Below are 23,323 nucleotides of genomic sequence, written 5' to 3' on the forward strand. Positions count from 1 at the left end.
ATGCCTTATGGGGAACGGCTAAGGGAGCTGGGCATGTTTAGCCTGGAGAAGAGGAGGTTAAGGGGTGATATGATAGCCATGTTCAAATATATAAAAGGATGTCACATAGAGGAGGGAGAAAGGTTGTTTTCTGATGCTCCAGGGAAGCGGACACGGAGCAATGGATCCAAACTACAAGAAAGAAGATTCCACCTAAACATTAGGAAGAACTTCCTGACAGTAAGAGCTGTTCGACAGTGGAATTTGCTGCCAAGGAGTGTGGTGGAGTCTCCTTCTTTGGAGGTCTTTAAGCAGAGGCTTGACAACCATATGTCAGGAGTGCTCTGATGGTGTTTCCTGCTTGGCAGGGGGTTGGACTCGATGGCCCTTGTGGTCTCTTCCAACTCTATGATTCTATGAGATGGCCATCCAATCTCAGCTTAAAAACTTCCAAGGAAGGAGAGTCCAGTTCATCAGCTCCAGAGGGAGTCAGTTCCACTGTTCAACAGCTCTTACTGACCGAGTTCTTCCTGATGTTTAGGAGGAAATTCCTTTCTTGTAACTTGAATCCATTGAAAGGAGAAAGGAGAAAACAAGCTTGCTCCATCTTCTGTAATGGATGCTGAGGAATGGTGCAAGGAACGCCATGGAAAGAAGGCTCAGAGCCCGGGGCGGGGGCAAAACTAGGTTTTATTGTATTTCATGTGGTCAAAGACCCAGTTTGGCACCCCTACGCGCATTTGTGCACACACAGGCTGGGAGCCTCAATTTGCAGGCTTCACCTGGGGCAAAAATCCCAGCAAGCCTCCTGTTATGTACTGAGTTGAATAGGATCCAAAATGCAGCAGTCTGATTGGTCCTAGAACAATAGGATTCAGAATGCAGCAGTCTGATTGGTCTGCAGGAGCCACCCAATCCAGCTCCAGGTGGAAGTGAATCCACAACCTGATTGGCCTACAGGAGTATCCCGGAACTAGCGAGTCACGTGCAGCCCATTGTGTAAATAATGTATATAAAGCAGATATTGTGGGGGAACTTCCATTCCTCCTTACCACTATGAGCTCAATAAAGAGCATGAAATCCACTCTCGACACCGAGTATATTTCACCTCCCCACCCCCAATAGCTACGGCTCTGCCCGGGAAGTGGTGGTGGGACAAAAATGAGTAGTCAGAAGGAAAAGAGGGAGAAGACTTGGAAGAGGTGTTGAAAGCTGCAGAGGTAACAGGGTTTGGTGAGCCAGGAAAGTCGAGAGAGAAAGGAGAAGTCCTGAATCGGAGGCTGAAGCAGGTGAGTGGCAGGAGGGAGGTCAAGAGGCAGAGGTGAGTCTGGCTGGTGAACAGTCAGGGGTGTCTCCACCTCCTGCTGCAACAAGCTTCCCTCCTCCTGACTCCCAGAACCAGGAGAGGCATGAAATGGGCAGAGCAAAGACAGGCTGCACACAGGCAAAGTCTCTGATTGCTTGGGGAAAGCCCTGGACAGGAGACATATATAGCTACTAGGAAGAGGGGCCTTTAATCTGGGCAACTGGTTTCATGGAGTACAGTGGTACCCCGGGTTACATACGCTTCAGGTTACAGACTCCGCTAACCCAGAAATAGTGCTTTAGGTTAATAACTTTGCTTCAGGATAAGAACAGAAATCGGGCTCCGGCGGCGCAGCGGCAGCAGGAGGCCCCATTAGCTAAAGTGCTTCAGGTTAAGAACAGTTTCAGGTTAAGAACGGACCTCCGGAACGAATTAAGTACTTAACCTGAGGTACCACTGACATGCAGCCTACATGAAATAAGCTGCTGTGCTCATTTAGGCCTGAAACTCAGGCAAGTCTGTGAAGATTTTGTTTTGCTATTAAACAGTTAACGTCAACGTTTTTTATGATTTATTAACCTACACGCTCTGTTACATCTTCCAGCTCTTTAGATATTTGAAGATGGCTATCATCCTCTTTTCCAGGCTAAGCATACCCATTTTATTAATGAAAACAGGGACACCTTTGTGAATTCCTAACACCCTTTTCTTCACACCAAGAATTACTGCCAGAGTCATCACCCATTGTACAATGCTGAAGGCTCTGCTTTGTCTGCTGTATACTATATTAATTTACTCTGTAATAGCCTTTCCTGCATTGACTTCCAAAGGAGGATTCATTCTGCTCCATGTAGATATTTTTTTATCCTGGCCCTGCCCACAACACATCCAGCCTCCATTTGTTGCATGGCCTCATGTAACCAACATGTGTAAGTTTAATTAATGCATGAAGGAGTTAATGCCTTGGGGAAACTGTACTACCAGACTTAGGTAGGTCCCTCCCCTGGAACTTGAGAGAAAGATAATGAAGGCCATTTTCACTTCAGTCTATTATATGTGAAGACAGGCTGAGCTGATTGCTACAGCTCAGACCTGATGGCTCTTTCAAGCCATTATTGTGTTCCTATACCAGTAATTTAGGCACTTTCACTGCTGTAACTAAGTCGTATTTTATTGCCTGTGCAACTTTTTTTGAATGCTGTGAGGAAAAGCACATGAATATCACCTTTGAGGAGTTAGTAAGTACAGTAAATAAAAGACTAACAATTGTGTAGTCTTTTTCTATACCAGGGGAAGAAGGGAACTCTTGAAGAAACTCATAAGGGCATACATTAAAGGTCTAACAGCCTATGTTTCTGTGCTTTACTTTGCTGCATATTTTGTGATTTTTTAAAATTGCTTTTTATTAAATTTTTCACAAACAAAAACAAAACAATATTTTACAGTCATCATTTTATGTCATCTTATTTACACTGTGTATATTCACGCCTAGACTTCCTTCCTTCCCGCTTCGGTTTTCTTAATGTATGTCTTCTCTTGTAGATTCTTATTCACTTTCCGTACAGATCACAGGATTTATATCAACCCTGCTGTAGTCTTTAAACTTCAACAGTTAGATCTTATATATGCCACAAATTTACCCCATTCTTCTTCAAACTTTGTCCCTTTTTGGTCTCGAATTCTGTAGGTCATTTTAGCTAATTCTGTATACTCAAAAAAATTGGCCTGCCATTCCATTATCGTTGGGGTCTCCTGTAATTTCCATTTTTGAGCTACCAGTATTCTAGCTGCTGCAGTAGCATATTGGAATAATTTATGGTCCTCCTCCTTAACTTCCTCCCCTATGATCCCTAATAGAAAAGCTTCCGGTTTTGGGGGGAATGTGTACTTAAGAAGTTTCTTCAGTTCATTATATATTAAATCCCTTTTTTTCTCTCCATCTTTTCACACTCCCACCACATGTGGTAGAGATCCCCATCTTTTACTTTACATTTCCAACACGCTTTATTACTCAATTTATACATTTTGGCCAATTTAACTGGGGTGATATACCACCGGTACATCATTTTTCCTAAATTTTCTCTTAAGGTGGAGCATGCTGTAAATTTCATACCTATGTTCCATAATTTAACCCATTTGTCGTATTCAATCTTATAGCCAAAATAGACCGCCCACTTTATCATAACTTCTTTTACTAACTCGTCCTTATTTTGTGATTTTAAATCTCTGCTGGGGTTCTCACCAAAGAGTACTTGCACCAAACTTGGATCTTGACATCCAGGAATTAATTCTGAATATGCCTATTTGTTCCCTGCCAGCCAACAGCATGTCTGCAAAATGGAGACACAGATGGGCCTTGGACGTAGTATATATTGATTCCAGTAACCCTCTGGACAAAGTCCCCCATGATATTCTCACAGAGAATCTGGTAAAATGTGGGCCAGACAAAATAACTGTTAGGTGGATTTGTAGCCTGTTGACTGACACCAAACTGGGAGGTGTAGTTAATGCCACAGAAGACAGCACCGGGATTCAATATCAACTTAACAGATTGGAGAACTGGGCCAAAACGATCAAAATGAATTTCAGTGAGGATGAATGTAAGCTTCTAGCTGAACATGAGCCAACAAGTGTGATGCAGCAGCAAAAAAGGAAAAAGAAAAGAAACTAATGCTATTCTAGACTGCATCAACTGTAATGTCCAGATCCTGGTAAGTCATAAAGGTAAAGGTAAAGGTACCCCTGCCCGTACAGGCCAGTCTTGACAGACTCTAGGGTTGTGCGCCCATTTCACTTAAGAGGCCGGGGGCCAGCGCTGTCCGGAGACACTTCCGGGTCACGTGGCCAGTGTGACAAAGCTGCATCTGGCGAGCCAGCGCAGCACACGGAAACGCCGTTTACCTTCCCGCCAGTAAGCAGTCCCTATTTATCTACTTGCACCCGGGGGTGCTTTCGAACTGCTAGGTTGGCAGGCGCTGGGACCGAGCAGCGGGAGCGCACGCCGCCGCGGGGATTCGAACCGCCGACCTTTCGATTGGCAAGCCCTTGGCGCTGAGGCTTTTACCCACAGCGCCACCCGCGTCCCTTGGTAAGTCATAGGTCTACTCTATTCTGTCTTGGTCAAACCACACCTGGAGTACTGTTCCAGAAGCCACAATAAGAAGGGTGTTGACAAGCTGAAATGTGTGCAAATGAGGGCAACCAGGATGATCAGGGGTCTGGAAACCAAGCCTTGTGAGGAAGGGTTGAGGGAGTTGGGTATGTTTAGCCTGGAAAAGAGGAGGTTGAGAGGAGAAATGACAGCCATTTAAATTTTTTAAAGATAAAAGCTTGTTTTCCCCTGCTTGAGGGCAGGACTCAAATCAATGGCTTCAAGCTACAAGAAATGAGATTCCAACTAAACATCGGGAATAACTGACAGCAAGAGCTGTTTGACAGTGGAACAAACCCCTATGGGAGGTGGTGGACTCCTTCCTTGGGAGGTTGTTAAGCAGAGGTTGGATGGCCATCTGTCATGGATGCTTTCGCTGAGATTTCTGCATGGGGGTGGGGGGTTGGGCTAGTTGTCTCTCCTGGTCCCTTCCAATTCTACTGTTCTGATTAATTTACAGTGGTACGTACCTCAGGTTAAGTACTTAATTCGTTCCGGAGGTCCGTTCTTTACCTGAAACTGTTCTTAACCTGAAGCACCACTTTAGCTAATGGGGCCTCCTGCTGCCGCTGTGCCGCGGGAGCACGATTTCTGTTCTCATTCTGAAGCAAAGTTCTTAACCCGAGGTACTATTTTTGGGTTAGCAGAGTCTGTAACCCAAAGCATCTGTAACCCGAGGTACCACGGTACTTTATTTAAGTAGATGCTCTGAACTGGATGAGGTCTACTGCTAGGTGGATTTGTAGCGGGCCAACTAACGAAACCCCAGGATTGCTTACTTATGGTTCCTTGTCATCGGGGGGGGGGGGGGAGTGGCAAGTGGAGCGCCACATGGTTTTTTTGTCCTAGGCCAGTTGTAGTTCAATGCAGGGCTTTTCCCCCCAGCCAGAACTAACCGAAACTCAGCTTTGGCACCTCTCAGGTGGGCGCCATTCCCATTATAAGAGGCACCTCTTTCTTCTAGAAAAATAGCACTGGGTGTAGAGGTCAGAGTGCTGGAATCAGACCTGGGAGAGCCCTGGGTTCAAATGTTCCCTTGAAGCTCGCTGGGTGTGATGTCCATTGCCTCTCTCAGCCTAGCACAACAGGGTCATTGTTGTGAAGCTAAACATGGGCTACACCCAAGAATTAGAAGAATGGCAGATGAAGATGATGGATTTTTCCGAGCTAGTCAACCTAGCCGGAAAAGTCTGCAACCAGAAGAAGGAGGAGTATCAGGAAGAGTGGATTAAATTTAATGATTACTTAGTAAATTATGTTAAGTTAAATTAACTGAAAACATCTTGCAGATACTTAATTGGCGAAGGATTTTATTTATGTTAAGGGATGAAGTAATATGTTTAATTTCATAATGTGAAGATCTAAGGAAGTTAAATTTTATAACAACTGTTTTTTTGGAAAACCGTTAAAAGGATATGCAATGAAATTCAACCAAGGGGAAGCAAGCGAGGAAGTCACCTAACAATGTTAATAAGTGTAAATTTCATTAAGGCTATGATTTATGTTTGTTTGTCCTATGTGTTTGTTTATAATGTTGTGAAAACCAATATATTTTTTTTGAAAAAACAACATGGGCTACACGGAGAAAAAGGATGCTACAAATGTAATAATAATAATACAGTAACCCTAACATAACGCAGTAACAAACAAAACAGGGGAGTTTCCTTCCGCCTTTAAGTTTAGGCGGGGAAAGGCATCCCATTGCAGCCGCCTCTCTAAATTTTCCCGCTCCCCGTGAGGAAGCCGCCGCTTCCCCTCAAGGGATGAGGTAAAAAAACAAAAATGGCGCCCGAAGCCGCCCCGGAGGCTCCAGGCGCGGCCTCGGGCTCAGCGTATCAGGAGCCGGCGGCTCCGATTGGCCACTCGGCCGTCCAACGGGATTCTGCGGGAATCGCTTCGAGCCGCCGGGCTCGACTTCCCGGCATGCGCCGCTTCTCCCCTCCCTCGGAAGACTCCCTCTCCCAGCATGCACCTGGCTCCGCTCTCCACCCCGCGCGGGCGGCTCCTGAGGAGAAAAGTGGCCCGGCGAGGCGAGCGAGCGGACGCGGCTCTGTAGGCCGGACCGGCAGCCTCGTCCTGCGGGTGGAGAGATGGCGTTCGTGCTGCTGGCGCGCTGCGGCCGGGGCGCCTGCTCCGTCCCGAGGCGCCTGCGGTGGGAGCCCGAGGCCGGTGAGGGCGGCGTCGGACCGGGGAGCGGGAGAAGGAAAGCGGTGGGGACAGCCGGGCCTGGCGCCGGTGGGGCGGGCCTGGGGTATGAGAGGGGGGGCTCCGTGAGGGGGAGCGGCTGCAACAAGTCAGCCTTAGAGCGTCCCTCAGCGTGGCTTCGAGAAGGCCTTGAGCCTCCGGCGCCGGTAACCTTTCCGGATGTTGAGGAACTACAACTCCCATCATCCCCCACCGCCGGCCGTGATAGCTAGGAATCATGGGAGTCGTAGTCCAACAACCACCAGGGACCCATAGTTTGGAAAGGCTGCTGTCACAGCGTGTTTGTTTATTTGTTTACTTACTTACTTCTTGGATTTATATCCCACCGTTTTCTCCGAGGAGCTTCCGTGGTTTGCTCCCTCTTACTTATTTAATCCCCGCTACAATAACAACCAATCCTGTGAGGAGGTAGAGTTGAGTTGACAGGCAGTGACAGGCTGCCAAGGTCACCCCAGCGAGCTTTCATGCCTGAGCGTGATTTGAACTCTGGTCTCTTGTGCCTGAGTCTCCAGAGAGCTGCTGCCAGAGTGTGGCTGATTGCCTTGCACTGCCTTTATATCCCACCCTTTTCTCCAAAGAGCTGGAGGTGGAGTTGGGTGGTTCTGCCCGCAGACTGTCTCGCCAGAGTGGTGCATGCTCTAGTTATCTCCTGCTTGGACTACTGCAATGCGCTCTACGTGGGGCTACCTTTGAAGGTGACCCAGAAACTACAACTAATCCAGAATGCAGCAGCCAGACTGGTGACTGGGAGCAGCCGCCGAGACCATATTACACCGGTCCTTAAAGACCTGCATTGTCTCCCAGTACGTTTCCGAGCACAATTCAAAGTGTTGGTGCTGACTTTTAAATCCCTAAACGGCCTTGGTCCAGTATACCTGAAGGAGCGTCTCCACCCCCATTGTTCAGCTCGGACACTGAGGTCCAGCTCCAAGGGCCTTCTGGCAGTTCCCTTACTGCAAGAAGTGAGGTTACCGGACACCAGGCAGAGGGCCTTCACGGTAGTGGCACCTGCCCTGTGGAACGCCCTCCTATTAGATGTCAACTATCTGACTTTTAGAAGACATCTGAAGGCAGCCCTGCTTAGGGAAGTTTTTAATGTTTGAAGTTTTAATCTGTTTTTAGTCCTCTGTTGGAAGCCGCGTGGAGTGGTTGGGGAAACTGAGCCAGATGGGCGGAGTATTATTAATAATAATAATATATTCACTTCCTTCCTTCCTCACCACCACCCTGTGAGGTAGAGTTAGGCTGAGAGGCAGCGACTGGCCCCCAAGTTTACCTAGAGAGCTTCATGGCTGACTGGGGGGATTTGAGCCCTGGTCTCTCGGAGGTCCTAGTCTGCCACTAATCACTCTGCCACCACTGGCTCTCCAGAGTACCTGGAACTGGGCAATAGAGGTTTATGACCTGACTCTGCATTAAGATGGCTTTAGGTGCAATGCATTATTGTGCAATATTGCAATATTAATATCTCTTGATGTGATTGGTGGAGTGTGTTGCCATCTTCAGCTTAGGTGCGTATTATACAGGTCTTTGCTTGTGGGATAGTTTGCTTTCTGTTGTGCCTTTATGCAGGTGAGAAAGAATGGTGATGCACCCTTGAGTTAATATTGAGTCTGGTGTTCTAGTACAATCCAGGTTGCTGTGGTATCCAAAAATAGCCATGTAGGGATCAAATAAGTAAAATAATAGCATGAAGCAAAGCCTTGGAATTCTTTTAGGCTTAACGTTATGAAGGTTATTGACACTCTGAATTTGAGCACCAGTCAATTGCAGTTTCACTGTTTCATTCCCAGTCCCCATGCTAGCAGCTGCTAGTCTAGGTAAGTCGTGAGTCTCATAGGAGGCATGTTCTCTTTAAGGAGGTACACACCTTGGGCTGTAGTCATTGTTCAGAAGCTTAAAGACTAATTGCATTATGAAGCCATCGGAATAGAGGACCCCAGCCTAATGATTGCATCTGGAGGGTGCAAGATGGAGCTGGTGAACTGGCATGGCACTAGTTAATCCTCTATTCACTGTTCTAAGTGCAGCTTCTTTATGAAACCTTTGAAAATATGATTCAATGACTCCTTCAGGTGAAGTGTTCAGTGAACTTTGATCTGGGGACCATTAAACTGATGGGTGTATAAAATATATCTCAAAGATTACTGGGAACAGACTTCTGAATGTACATACTTTGTGGTGTCTGAGACCTATATAACTAGTCTTTGTGATGTGACTTAGTGTCTGGTGATAATTAGGTGGGAAAGTGTCTAGGCTATGCATTTAGTCATTCATGATACAGAAACGTTATCACTTCAACACGATATCCTTTTGAAGACTTTAAAGATCTCTGCAACAATGAAGGCTACAAACGTATTTATTTTGAACAGTAGAAAACTTCAGACACTCTCGTGCCTTTCTGTTTACTCTAGGCTTTGTGTGAGGTGCCAAATCTCAGGTGAAACATGGCACATGTGCAGTTGCAGAGTATTCCTAGTGTGACTAATCCCCAGATCTAATTTAGAAGCATTTCTGTCTCCTGCCTTTTCCTTATACTAACAATTGTATGCCATACACTGGCTTTGTTTGATTACATTTTGTTGTGGTCTGTATATTTTTCTTATTAGTTTTATGGTGTATTTTTTCAGCTTTAATAAGATAATCACTTGTTTTCTTTCTAAAATCCCCTTAGAATCTCATTGCTAATCTTATCTGGTATGTGCTTCTTAAGTAGCCTTAAGTGCTTCTAAGAATGGTCTGTTATCCACTAATGACTATGCCTTAAGTATTGCAAGGTGTAACTGTAGACTGACATTAAAAAACAAATTGCAAAATAAATAATAATTAAAAATCCATTTTTAAATACAAATAAAGCAGAGCACATCTCAGTACAAGTGTGTATCATTCATATATTAAAACTACATATAAAGACAATACATACAGTTGCCTAACCGCAGGTATTTAAATAATTATTCACATATATAATTTTAAAATTAATATTTGAACAACATAAAGTATAGCTTCTAGAAAAATAAAATGTATAATGTTTTGGAGAGTGAGAGGCACTACAGTGCAGCTTTTTTAACATTTTGCAATTGGTGGGGTGATTTTGTTCTGTTTGTTGATTCTAGTTTATAATCTTTTATGTGAAATGAATTCTTGAATTTTGAACAACTTGCTTTTAGTTCTATTGAAAATTGTTATAGGAAAGAGAGTGTACAAGTTAAAAATTAAATGAAAGCAAACTGAATCATTTGCTGCTGTTATTGCTGGGCTTTGAGACTTACGATATAGTTTTATTTGAATAATCTGCTTTCTTTGCTCATCACCCCATCTCCTGAATGCTTCTTGTAACCTGTCCTGAGCATACAACATATTAATGTTTCTGTTTGCAGTGGTGTAGTAGTATTGAACAAAGCTATTTTGATGTTGGTGCTGCTACAAATGGTCAATGTATTGTATTGCAATCTACTGGTTTACAGACTCTTTTTTATTTTATTTTTTACTTCTAGGTCATTTGGAAAACCGTGCTTGTTTTAGCTGTGCATCCCTGAGGCTAATAAATCATACGTAAGTAAACATATTCAGAAGATCACTTTCCCTCAATGGGATGTTGATAATAAATAATCCAAAGTAACTGAGTTTCCCCAATAGTTCAAAAAGTTAGAGATTAGTTTATTTTCCTCATAACGTATGAGGAAACAAATTAATCATGCAGACATCCACAATAGAAATGATTACAGGCGTCCCCCTACTTACACAAGGGTTATGTTCCCAGACTCCACTTGTATACGTGAAATCACGTAAAGTGGTGAGAGCGGTGTTGAGAGAGGCTGGGAAGCGTCTCTCTCAGCAGATTCCACCCACCTTCCCTGGGCAGCAATGTGCTGTTCTTCTCGTGTGCCCTGCCTGCCTCTGGTGACTGGAAAGTTGAATTGGGGGTAGGTGGCTCCTGTAGCCCAGCATCACTGCGAGGCCTTTCGGCGTTCTCTCTGTTAGTCTTGGAAGCATAGCTGTCAACCATCCCTTATTTGGCGGGAAAGTCCCTTATCCCAGCGCTGTGTCCCGCTGCTGTCCCTTATTGATGATGTCCCTTAAATTTCCTGGGTTTCAAAGGAAGCAGCTCCTCTCCCTCCCTCCCTGCCGCCAGGGAGGAGGGAGGCGCCACCCAATAAGGAGTCTAAGAACGACTGGAGGGGTGGAGCTTGCATGCCTTGTGCCGATCAAATCGGCCCCGTTGCCTGGGGACTCGCCTTTGCTCAGCGCTTCCCAGCGGAGAGGTGACGGTGGTTTTCCTTGCTTCATCCCCTTTGCCGGGTTGCTGCACTGTGGGAACTACCGCTTGAGGCTTCGTTTGGCTGCTGGCTGGGCTTTCTGCCTTTGGCTCAGAGGGGCTCAGAAGTTGAACATACCTGTGCTTGGAAAATCTCTTATTTTGGCTGCTGATCCCTTATTTTCAAGGCTGCTGGTCCCTTATTTTCAAATCTGTAATTTGACAGCTATGCTTGGAAGTTGCTGGACATGGTTTCTTATCTAGTTTCTCCCCCACCCCCAATAAATAATATTGCTGCCTGCTTGTGGGGCACAGAGGAGAGGGCAATGGAGGGCGGAGGGACTCTCAGATCCTGAGTGAGTGAGGGTGGCAAGAGTCTTGGAGTGGCCATGAAAGCTGTTTTCCCCTGCTCTCCATCTCTTCTACTCTTTTTGTGCCATTTTGGCAGCATAAAGGTAAAGGGACCCCTGACCATTAGGTCCAGTTGTGACCGACTCTGGAGCTGTGGCACTCATCTCGCTTTTTTGACTGAGGGAGCCGGTGTACAGCTTCCGGGTCATGTGGCCAGCAGGACTAAGCCGCTTCTGGCGAACCAGAGCAGCGCACCGAAACACGGTTTACCTTCCTGCTGGAGCAGTACCTATTTATCTACTTGCATTTTGACGTGCTTTCGAACTGCTAGGTTGGCAGGAGCAGGGACCGAGCAATGGGAGCTCACCCTGTTGCAGGGATTCGAACCGCCGAACTTCTGATCGGCAAGTCCTAGGCTCTGTGGTTTAACCCACAGCGCCACCCGCGTCCCTTTTGGCAGCATATCCTGGTTCCAGTACCTCCCCCTTCATAGGGTAGGAATTTCCCTGTGCTTTCCTTTTAAGTTGCCAAGACCAGTGATACCAGCTGATTACAGGTCAGGTACAGTTTGGGGAAAGTGGCCTCATGGGCCCAATTGAGCCCCTTGGTAGGCCAAGAATGGAGCGGAGGTTCCCATTCCCAGCTGTAAGTAATAGTCTCTGGAGAGAGTGAATTCTAGCTGCTGAATTCTAAGAAAAAGGCATTTCATCTTGCTTCAAACTTTTCTGTAGGTTTGGAGTAAATCCTAATATAACACACTTTGCTAAACGAAGCTGTAAACTTGTAAAGTATGAAACAAGAACTTGATAGTTGTGATCTGGTGTGCAAGTCTTTTAGCAGAATAGATTTTGTCAGAGGGCCTTTAAGGTGTAGTGGAAAGAGTGTTGGGTTTATATCTCCACTCATACAAATCTTTTGGGACGGTCCTTCATGTCACTATCTTAGTCTTGTATACTCATAGGGTAAAGGTAAATGCAAAGAATTGTGAAGTACTATGTGCCATGTAAATACAAACACTCACTTCTTTTTTTACAGGACTGTTCATTTTAAATATTGCACTAGTGCCTCTCCTGTTTACGTTTGCTTTGCAAAAGGGGATTACAATCGGACTGAAGGATCAGGACAAAGGCACTTTACAGCTTTGAGATCGTTTGACCTGTGGTCACCCACTGCTAACGGAGGTGTTTTGGGGCCATGTTATCTTCCAGTACGGCAGTGGCATTCTTCACAACCCCGTTATGATGACTCCGTGGTAGAAAAGTCGCTTAAATCTCTCAAGGATAAAAATAAGAAACTGGAAGAAGGGGGCCCAATTTATAGCCCAACAGTAGAAGAAAGCATAGTTAAAAGATCTATAGGACAGAGAATTGTTGATGAACTGAAGCACTACTATCATGGCTTTCGATTGTTGTGGATTGATACAAAAATTGCTGCAAGGATGCTCTGGAGAATTCTTCATGGCAGCACTTTATCCCGCCGAGAACGGAGACAGGTACTGAATCCATTGTATTGTTTTGGTGGTTCAATTTTAGATGTCTTAAAAGCTGAGTTAACAGTTTTATTGTTTATACAGAGTGACATTAGCAATATATTATTGAAACATTTTTGCCAGTAAATGCACATCACCTTGAATATCACTGGTTGAAATAATTAATAATAATAATATTTATTAATATTTATACCCTGCCCATCTGGCTGGGTTTCCCCAGCCACTCTGGGCGGCTTCCAACAAAATATTAAAAGACAGTGGTACCTCTGGATGCGAACGCAACCCGTGTCTGCGTGGGTTGCTATTCGCCGCTTCCGCACATGCGCGTGACATCATTTTGAGTGTCTGCGCATGTGCGAGGGGTGAAACCCAGAAGTAACGCGTTCCGTTACTTCTGGGTCGCCGCAGAGCGCAACCTGAAAATGTTCAACCCGAAGCTACTTCAACCGCCAGAAGGTCCTCAGCGCTGGACCTCATGTCCAGGCAGAACGATGGGGGTGGAGATGCTCCTGCAGGTATACTGGACCGAGGCTGCTTATGCATTTTTTTAAGCATTTGTAATGGCTGTACAAAACATCATGAACATTCGTTGAAGTGTTTGGTTTTTTCTTTGTAATGTACAATGCAGCTTCTATATGCATTTAAATGGAGCAGAACATCGCTTGCATATTCTTACCCAGAAAAGTGTGCACAATTTTTCTACCCCATAGTAGAAAAATATTGAGTGACCAGTGTCCTTAAGCTACTTGCACTCAGTGGTGTACAGGTAACTCACAGCTTACGTGAGGGTTCAGTTCTAGGGGTCCACATGTAAACAAAAAATCACATAAAGACAGGAACTCCCAAACTGCCCCTCCGCAAGGCAGAGGGCTGTTTACTGGGCTCAGGGATGGTCATGGGAGGACCCTGGGCAGCTTCCACACAAGTGAAATCAGTGTAAACTGCAAGTTATCTGTATATTCTTTAGCTATGCTACTCCACATAATGCTTTTCAGAAGTGAGCCCTGTTCAGTTCAATGGGGCTTCCTACCAGTAAGTGGGTATAGGATTGCTCTTAAATTGCTGTACATTTTTACATATCGAAAAACAAAAATCGAGTCTATTGCAATAATTGTTCACTAGATTAAATATCTATAATTTTGTAGTTTTATTTTTATGTTCTGAACAGTTGAATAGTTTCAGACAGTGTTAGAAACTTAGAAATGAAAACTAGGATCTAAGTGGTACTTTAAATGTAGGTTATGGACGTAACAATGAATGTCTGGATGTGCTTTTTTATAACCAGAATACAAAGTTGAAAATGAATCAACTACAGCTAAAATATTATGTTCATTTTTCACATGGTCTGGTCCTTCCCCTGCCCACCCCCCTAATATTCTTAAGAGGGTCTCTTCTCCAGTCTTCAGAGAGTGACTGGAAGTGGGGAGGCAGAAAAAGGTCCTCCTTTCCTTCCACTCTGCAGTTTTAATCTGAAATTGTAGACACAGTACTGCACCCAGAGCCCAGAAACTGCTTGCACTACTGAAATTCCCTGTTGCAAAATGCTCCTAGAACAATGGGAGTTTCGAACACTGGTTTCAGAAATTTTTGCTTGCAGCCTTGTCATGACACTGGAAACTATTTGTCATAGCATACAGTTTCCGAGGCACTATCACTTCTCATATTGCAAATTTAGGCTTAAGATTCCAGATTTTCATATCAACACATCATTCAGTATTTAAACATCATACAGTACAAGGGAAACCTCTAATAGTGCATGTTGGGGACTCCATCATCAAGTGTTCCCTTATATGGATCAGGCACGGAGAACCTGTGACTCTCCAGATGTTGGACTTCATCTCCCAGCTGGCATAGCCAGAGTTCAGGGATGATGGAAGCTATAATCTGACAACTTCTGACTAGCCGCAAGTTCTGCATCTTTGACACTGGTTCTCTTGCTTTTACTGTTGTAAAGAAAATTGCTCTGCATTTATTTCTTTAACACTGTTAACAGGTAACAGTGCTTTTTTGTGCATCCATTCTAGTGACTCGCTCTTGTTCTTTACCTCTTATTAGAGGTAATAGCAAACTAAAGTTAACAGTTGAATGATTTGTATTTTTCTTTCTTTCAATGTATACAACCTATGCATACACCTGAAGTATATAGTGATTTAAAAGATGATGGGGTTAGACTAAAATACATTTAAAACTACTATTTATTTTTTTTAATAAAAAAAAACATTTCATATAATGGCTTCAACCCAAGTTGCATTTCTGTTTGTGCAAGGAGGAGCAAGTTCCCCTTCCATCTACAGCCCCCTCCAACACCTGTATTTATTATTATTATCTACCCTTTTCTCCAAGGTGTTCAAGGTGATGTATATGGTTCTCTCCCTCCTCTTTTAATCTCCAGAACAACCCTGTGAGGTAGGTTAGGCTGAGAGAGAGTGAATGGCCCAAGGCCACCCAGTGAGCTTCATGACCAACTGGGAATTTGAACCCTGGTCTTACAGGTCATGGGCCAACACTCTAACCACTATACAATGCTGCACCATTCCCAGGGGTTCCCCATCTCTCAGTAGTAGATTTTTAGGGAGCGCCAGAGGATAGTCTGGTTGTGCGATTCTATCTCTGTTTTATTTCTAGAAGGGAAGCTAGCATCCAAACCACTATGTCCACAAGAGTTTAAAGAATCTAAGGACCCTATTGAGTTGATCTATAAAATAACTAGGGCTGGACGACACCAGCTTTTCAATTTTGGTGATGTGTCACCAGGTAAACATCACAATATAGTGATATATCGTGATGTTGAAAAGGAAGGAGCATTGAACCTGAAACCACCAGAGCTCTCTCTGCCCCCAGTACATGGAAGCAAGGAGCATTGGCCCCCGGCCCTGTGAGGCACTGGGGTGGAACTGCTGCAGCCCCCTCGGCTGCCAGCGCCCAGAGCAGGGACGAAGGAGGCAGCCAAAGAAGGCACTATTGCCCTCAGACTGGTCCAGGGCTAATATTAACTAGTGTTAACGAATGTCAAACTGAAAGATTGACTATACAGAGCTCAGTGCGTCAAAGTTCAATGTGTTTATTAGTTGCCTCCTTTCTCTAACTTTTACAATTGTAAATTTCTTCATTTTACTCACTCAAAGCCATAGATAAAATAGTTGTACTCAGTAATAACTACCACACCACTGCTTCAACTATTGTAGTTGAAATATATATATAAGAGACTTTACAGCATAAGCAAAAAGCGAACATTTCAATTTGTAAATTAAGGAGAAAGGAGTCTGGTTTAAAATGAAAGCTGATTTGAATGTAACAGTGTTAAAGCAAGGAGTGCAAAAATATTACCTTGCAATTCAGTTCATTATCTTCCAACAAATTGATGTTAAGATGGTTTTTCTATATACCAAAAGTTGTTGGAAAATAATGCAGAATACAAATAAATATCATACTATGGATGACATGCTATGTCATATTGACTTGTTTTTATGGTTACTAATCTCCTTACTTATTTGTTGCTTACAGTTCCTTCGGATATGTGCTGATCTCTTTCGGTTGGTCCCTTTCCTAGTCTTTCTTGTTGTTCCTTTCATGGAATTCCTGCTTCCCGTAGCTTTAAAGCTGTTCCCCAATATGCTCCCTTCAACATTTGAGACAAAGTCTAAGAAGGTAACTAAAATATGAATCAGCAGTTTAATACTTTGTGGCAAAACAGATGTTCTTATTGATTAAATTCCAGTTGTATTCCACTTTTCTTCCGTCATGGAACCCAATTTGTTATTTACTTCTTAGGAAGAGAGATTGAAGAAAGAGCTTAGAGTGAAGCTTGAACTGGCTAAATTCCTTCAAGATACCATTGAAGAGATCGCCTTAAAAAATAAAGCAGCCAAAGGGAATGTTACTAAAGACTTTTCCACCTTCTTTCAAAAGGTAAAATATTCCTTTTTTTACTGATGGTGTATTAGTGAAATGGGACTTCACCACCTTCTTTGTCCCTGCAGCCGCTTCAAAATTTACTCCAGGGGGTTTCCACAACATTAGATTTCACTCATACTTTGCCTTTCTGCATTAAGCACCCAAGGTGTTGAACAACAGTAATATATAATGCAGTATAGAAGTTAATGTCAAAAAGCCACATACAACCGCAATTAAAAACACTAATTGAAAGCAAGTGCAGGTGTGTAAGAAGAGCAGCCAATCAAAAATCAGAAGCAGAAAAACAAATCTGGCGGTCTAAAGACTTGCCCAGACAAGAAGGCCTCCATTTGCTGGTGGGAATTTAGAGAGTTTGGATTTTTGATTTCACTGGCTCTTCAATGCTGGTGAAAGGCACTAAACATGCCTCCTTGGGAGAGAGTTTCAAACCCTAGGCATGACTACTGAAAAGGTACAGTGGTACCTCGGGTTACATACGCTTCGGGTTACATACACTTCAGGTTACAGACTCCGCTAACCCAGAAATAGTGCTTCAGGTTAAGAACTTTGCTTCAGGATGAGAACAGAAATCACGTGGCGGTGCGGCTAAAGTGGTGCTTCAAGTTAAGAACAGTTTCAGGTTAAGAACGGACCTCCAGAACGAATTAAGTACGTAACCCGAGGTACCACTGTACTTTCTTGTATCCTTGCCAAACGTATTTTATACCATTAGAGATGGTAGTCAGGCTTGAAGCCATGCACTGTTGAATCGCACCAAATTATTTCTTTAAATTTTTCCAATGGGAGTTTTTGGTGATTGGTGGGTTGACTTGCTCCCCGTCCAAAAGTTTTAGGTTCAGAGTTTGACAGCCTTTTGTCCTCCTCCTTAGAACAATCTATGCTGAATCCATCTTCATTTCCAGTGGATTCTGCTATCAGACCTCCAAGGCAGTTGGTTGTGGTTTCTGGTCACCAGAAGTGATTTACTCTGTGGGGGAGATTAATGACACTGGCTTCCTGGCAGCAGGGGTGCTGCTGTTTACTGAGAGAAGGGGAGGCTGGGAGGTCAGCATGGTGAAGGAGCTGCACTGACCTCCCTGCTATTTTCCCCCTTTCCCTCCTGGTAAGTGGCAGTGCTGCGGTTGCCAGGAATCTAGCTTTGAGCCTCTGTTCCACTGGGCAGGTTACTTCTGATTATCATGGTAAGAAGGGTCTGAGATCCATGCCCTACCACATTTTCGCTGTGCATGTCTTTCAAATGAAAATGGTAGACATTTAAAAGAAAATTGCAGGATAGGGGACCCAAATGCTTTGAACTGCTACAAGTTACTTTAAAAAGAGATAGCTTCAGATTTTTAAAAATGTAATGAGCACATATAGTGTTCTTCCATGTATAAGCCCCCATTTTCAAAACTGTTGAAATACAGCTTGTCCAGTCTGGTTAACAGCCAATTTAAGATGACAACACTGCTTCATTCAGTACAGCTAATTCAGTACAGCCTTCTTCCTATGCGGAGCAGTGCATGGAAAGCAAGCTTATGGCCTGCCCCACTCTAATGTGTGCTTGCCTTTGTCCTGCTACAGAACGTTCAGACTGGAGTTGGGGTTGTCAGTGATTGCCACCTGCTTTGCACCTCCTATTCTCAGTGTATCAAAAATCTAGCAGCAGTAACGAATAACCCTTTTCCTTTTGTGTAGAGGCTTTTAAGCAGAGGTCGGACAAGAACCTACCATGGATGTTGTAGCTGTGAACTTCCTGCTTTGGCATGAATTGGTCATCGAGGGTGGGAAACCTAAGACCTGTGTTCTCTGGGCCTGCTCTGCCGCCTCCTCAAGTGCCTGTCTGGGATGCGTACTTGAATGGTGGCAATTCTTCTAGCTTGTCGGATAGAGAGAGTTATATGCAGGTGCTATGGCCGTTGCTTCAAAGGAAAACTGAATTTTTCACTTGATTCCAAATTACATAAGTGTGGAGTCATGAGACTGAGACTTATCCCATATGTTATTAAAGAACTGCACATTTCTTAAATAAAAGTTGCGGGAATGTAGCTTTAAGTCTTATAAAATGTGTTTTCTCCTTTCAGATCCGTGAAACTGGTGAAAGACCAAGCAATGAAGAAATTTTACGATTCTCTAAACTATTTGAAGATGAGCTAACCCTTGATAATCTCACAAGACCTCAGTTGGTTGCTCTCTGTAAACTGTTAGAACTTCAGTCAATCGGGACAAATAATTTTCTTCGTTTTCAGCTAATAATGAGGTTGAGATCTATAAAAGCAGATGATAAAGTAAGAGAATTCCCTTTTGCTACAAATTTTCCAGTTGCTTCTGTTGTTTCTAATGGCTTTTAAAATTACTTTAAGCAACTGCCTTGTGGAATGCAGAATTTCATTCATCTGGGAATCTTGGGTCTTTTTCACAATTAGACTTGCTATGGGACAGCTATAGTCTTACCACGAAACATAGAACAGTTGATTAGAACATACCTGGCAGCCCTTGTTTGGCACTAAACTGAATTCCATCCTGTAATGATATCCTGCTTTCTTGTAATGATTGTATTATTAGGTGACAAAGATAATTTCTTCACAGTGATGAGTATAGTTACTGATGTTTGTGTCTGTCTAGCTGATCGCTGAGGAAAATGTGGATAGCCTGACGGTTAAAGAGCTACAAGCAGCATGTCGTGCAAGAGGCATGAGAGCACTTGGCGTAACAGAAGACCGTTTGAAGGACCAGCTGAAGCAGGTACTGATGAAGAAAGAAGGGACATGAGCTTTTGATCACCCAAAAGCAGCTCGTGCTCCGTGTGTGTTTTGGCATTGCCTCTTGGTCCTTCATTTGTGATTCGAGGACCCGCCTCCCGCTCATGAATAATAAAGACACGTGGACACAGTATATAAGGTTGATGGGCTAGAAAAGGCCACAACTTTATTGATTACAGCATGTGAGAGGTATTGGCTTAGGCATTGGACCAACACTAAATTTTGACTCCACCCACTCGGAGAGGGGTGAGTCTGTCTAGGGTTAACCACCAGTAGGGGGAGCCTGTTGATGCAAACACAACTGTAAGCTCTCCCCTGATGTCACCGGGGGTCGTGCCATGGCCTCCAGCCACGCAGGGCATCGGACAGGATCCACGGCCGCCTGATTCCTTTAACGGAATACCCATAAGTGAAGGGATAGGCGATGGCCACACCCTGCCCTTCCACACACCAACAACACATTCCAATGCCTAACCGCCAAATACTGAGAAAGTTGTGACGATTGCTACGAGGTAGGCGAAAAAACCAAGAGGCCGGTGCCAATTTGCCAATTGGGAAAAAACTCCTACCAGGCCCCCCGGACAACCAAGGCGACCAACCATAGGTCCATAGCAAGGCCAAGCGAGAAGCTACGCACTAAAGGGAGTGGTGGGTGGGTGACTTGAAGAATTCCAGCAGCGCAATGGCGGGGAAAGCTGGCACGGCCGCATTTGAGCGGCTAAACCACGCCCCCGAGCTGCCACCTGATTGGGTGCCATTCCGCGGGGGGGGTGGCGCGCCAGCGACAATGGCAGGCAGGGGCCGGAACGCTCCCTGTGCATCGCGGGAATCGGTTCCCGGTCACAATCCCTCCCTTCCGGGAGGAGGAGAGGTTGTACCAGAAGTAATGCATTTAGTATTAAACCTGGAAATGTATACTCTATTCTGACCAAACTAAGCTTCCTAGAGCAAAGGCCTTCCAACACTTCCAGAGTTGACGCCTGAGCCACGTAGCCACAAGAGGGCCGTGAAAATTACTGTCCCAAGCTTTTTAGGCTCATCTACCCATTGGTTGCCAGGTGTGAACTATGTTGTCATTTTTTCTGCTCTCCGACGCGGGTGGCGCTGTGGGTAAAAGCTTCAGCGCCTAGGGCTTGCCGATTGAAAGGTCGGCGGTTCGAATCCCCGCAGCAGGGTGCGCTCCCGTTGCTCGGTCCCAGCGCCTGCCAACCTAGCAGTTCGAAAGCACCCCCGGGTGCAAGTAGATAAATAGGGACTGCTTACTGGCGGGAAGGTAAACGGCGTTTCCGTGTGCTGCACTTGCTTGCCAGATGCAGCTTTGTCACGCTGGCCACGTGACCCGGAAGTGTCTCCGGACAGCGCTGGCCCCCGGCCTCTTGAGTGAGATGGGCGCACAACCCCAGAGTCTGTCAAGACTTGCCCGTACGGGCAGGGGTACCTTTACCTTTACCTTTACCCTTCTGTCATACCTTTCCAACCATCCTAGTCCTCTGATGTCCACAATCTTTGCATTGAGCAGGTATGTTGCTATGAGGCAAATATACTTGCCACAAACTCCTATCAGTGTCCCACACTGAGAGTTGTTTACCTAGGAAAGACTATCTGTTATCAGATAGCTGTTTAACATGTTATTCTCCTGCCCCAATTCCTTGATGAGCAGCACTTTTATTCAGAAGTTCACTAGCAGTTGAAAAATAAATGGATTAAGGTTGATTTACCCAGTTCATAAGTGTTTTGGAGTGCAGAAAGACATACTGTTCTAATACTTTATCTTTTAATTGCAGTGGTTAGACTTGCATCTGAACCAGGAAATCCCAACTTCACTGCTTATTTTATCCAGAGCTATGTACCTTCCAGATACTCTTTCACCAGCTGACCAGCTTAAAACAACCCTGCAAACACTACCTGAAAGTGTGGTATGTCTTATTTAAATTGCAACTACGTTCTGTTAACACCATTAAATCTAAAATCTTTGTTCCTTAGGGGGCTTTCTCTGCTACAGCCAGTATATTCACTGTAGTATAATTCTAGTGCTGGGGATGGCCCATTTTGCACTTTTAAGTATTACTCTTCTTGCACCCTGTGTGAGTGAGCAGCATAGGATTGGTTAGAGCTTTCTTACATTGTAGAATGCAGAAGTAAACAGCTAGACCAGACTGCTAGTACTAAGTTTACTCTTCTGTTAAAATTCCTATAGAACAGTGTAAAATCTGGAAAGTTGATTGGTTTTTTATTTTTGTTTTAGGCCAAAGAAGCTCAAGTTAAAGCGGCAGAAGTGGAAGGAGAAAAAGTGGACAATAAAGCCAGACTGGAGGCAACCCTTCAGGAGGAAGAAGCTATTAGGAAAGAAAACCAAGAAAAAGAATTGGAAAGGCTGTCAGAAGCTGCTGAGAAGGCCAAAGAGACTCTTCAGGTCGCTGAAAGGGTAGGCTCTTTAAAAAGGCACCAGTGTTGGTTGTAAACGCTTTACTCCATCCTTATTTAAAATTGACTTTTCCCCCAGTCTCCCTTAAGTTGATTTTGCACTTCTTCCAAATGGGCAACTTCCAAATACGTAATAAATACATATAATAAATGCAATAATAAATACATATGATGGTCATGATGCAAAGGGGCACTTGGATGCATACATTTTTTTTCTGCAACTGTTTCAGAAGCTTAATCACACAGATCAGGGGTTTGATATGTAAAAGTAGGGGGAAGTTGTAAGCTTGCACTGGTTACAGGATAGTTTTAAGCACTTCTTATGCCGAACTCCCAACTGTTTTTTAATTTTTAAAAAATGGTTCACTATAAGGGCTCTGATTTTTAGTATCACAATTCTGCACAAACCTTCTATAATCCGTTATGAAAGAGGAAAATGTATGGTTTCTTACCCCCCCCCCCCAAAAAAAAAGATTGAAAGGAGTTTAGTGTTACAGGAACTGCTGCCTGTAGAGTCTCTTCCTACATACAGTGGTACCTCGGGTGAAGTACTTAATTCGTTCCGGAGGTCCGTACTTAAAGACCACTTTAGCTAATGGGGCCTCCTGCTGCTGCTGCGCTGCCAGAGCACGATTTCTGTTCTCATCCTGAAGCAAAGTTCTTAACCTGAAGCATTATTTCTGGGTTAGCGGAGTCTGTAACCTGAAATGTATGTAACCTGAAGCGTATGTAATCCGAGGTACCACTGTATTGCCTTTCCAATAATGATCATTATATTGCACATACAGAAGCAACCTGGCCCCAATCAAAAGCTGCTGGCAGAATTCTTTCCCCTCTCTCTCAGCAAAAATTATATCATTGGGAGGGGCATCAACCTGTACCACTACCCAGTGGATCAAGAACTCCTCCTCTTTCCTGCCCTTTCAGCTACCCTGCAAATGCAAACATGAAGGTGAAATGAAATTAGTCCCACTCACCAGCCAGAGACAACAACTGATATAATTCCTTCTCTCCCCATGAAGAACATGTGTTGGAGCTGTCAAATGCCATGCATAGAGCTTCAAAGGTGGAACTTGGGGTCGTGTTCAAAATGTGTTTTTTTAAATTCCGGGTTTCATACGATGTTGTCACTTTGTGTTTTAGAAGGAGGTGGATGCAATAGATCTTGATACTTCAGCTGTCCATATAAAGGAGAGCAAGATAGCTGTGGATACCGAACAAGAACTGGCAAAGGTGGACTTGACCCTGCATTCAGAGACTTTGAAAGATACAGCACCCATATTGGAGGGCATCAAGGTGAATAGTGGGCAAGGCTGAGAGCGAATATACTGCAACGCACCACAATACTTTCCACGTTGGGCTGTTGCAAGATTAACTCTCATCCAAGAAAATCAATAGATTTTGTGGAAGAGTTGCTGTTGGTTTTTTTTTTTTATAATTACAGGTGTTTTTCATTTGCAGAACATTGTAAGTGGCTGAAATCTGGGGACATAGTTAGCTACTGTGC

The 23,323-nt window shown here is 44.3% G+C and overlaps 1 protein-coding gene across 4 annotated transcripts in view; it reads left to right on the forward strand.

Moving 5' to 3' along the window:
* The first annotated feature begins 6,403 nt into the window (after positions 1-6,403).
* LETM1 (leucine zipper and EF-hand containing transmembrane protein 1) overlaps positions 6,404-23,323 on the forward strand; it is a 30,726-nt gene continuing 13,806 nt past the window's right edge. For 2 of the 4 annotated variants that reach the window (XM_028728855.2, XM_028728857.2), the window contains exons 1-10: positions 6,406-6,605; positions 10,136-10,193; positions 12,283-12,739; positions 16,241-16,384; positions 16,508-16,645; positions 18,715-18,918; positions 19,256-19,375; positions 21,177-21,308; positions 21,638-21,817; positions 22,960-23,112. In XM_028728855.2, coding sequence (XP_028584688.2) covers positions 6,527-6,605; positions 10,136-10,193; positions 12,283-12,739; positions 16,241-16,384; positions 16,508-16,645; positions 18,715-18,918; positions 19,256-19,375; positions 21,177-21,308; positions 21,638-21,817; positions 22,960-23,112 — 1,665 coding nt within the window. In that variant the 5' untranslated portion in view covers positions 6,406-6,526. Of the gene's footprint in view, positions 6,606-10,135; positions 10,194-12,282; positions 12,740-16,240; positions 16,385-16,507; positions 16,646-18,714; positions 18,919-19,255; positions 19,376-21,176; positions 21,309-21,637; positions 21,818-22,959; positions 23,113-23,323 lie in introns of all 4 variants that reach the window. The other 2 variants (XM_028728856.2, XM_077930716.1) reach the window with 2 other exon arrangements.

This window comes from Podarcis muralis, chromosome 6 (assembly GCF_964188315.1).
Source record: "Podarcis muralis chromosome 6, rPodMur119.hap1.1, whole genome shotgun sequence".
In the NCBI taxonomy this organism is placed as follows: domain Eukaryota; kingdom Metazoa; phylum Chordata; class Lepidosauria; order Squamata; family Lacertidae; genus Podarcis; species Podarcis muralis.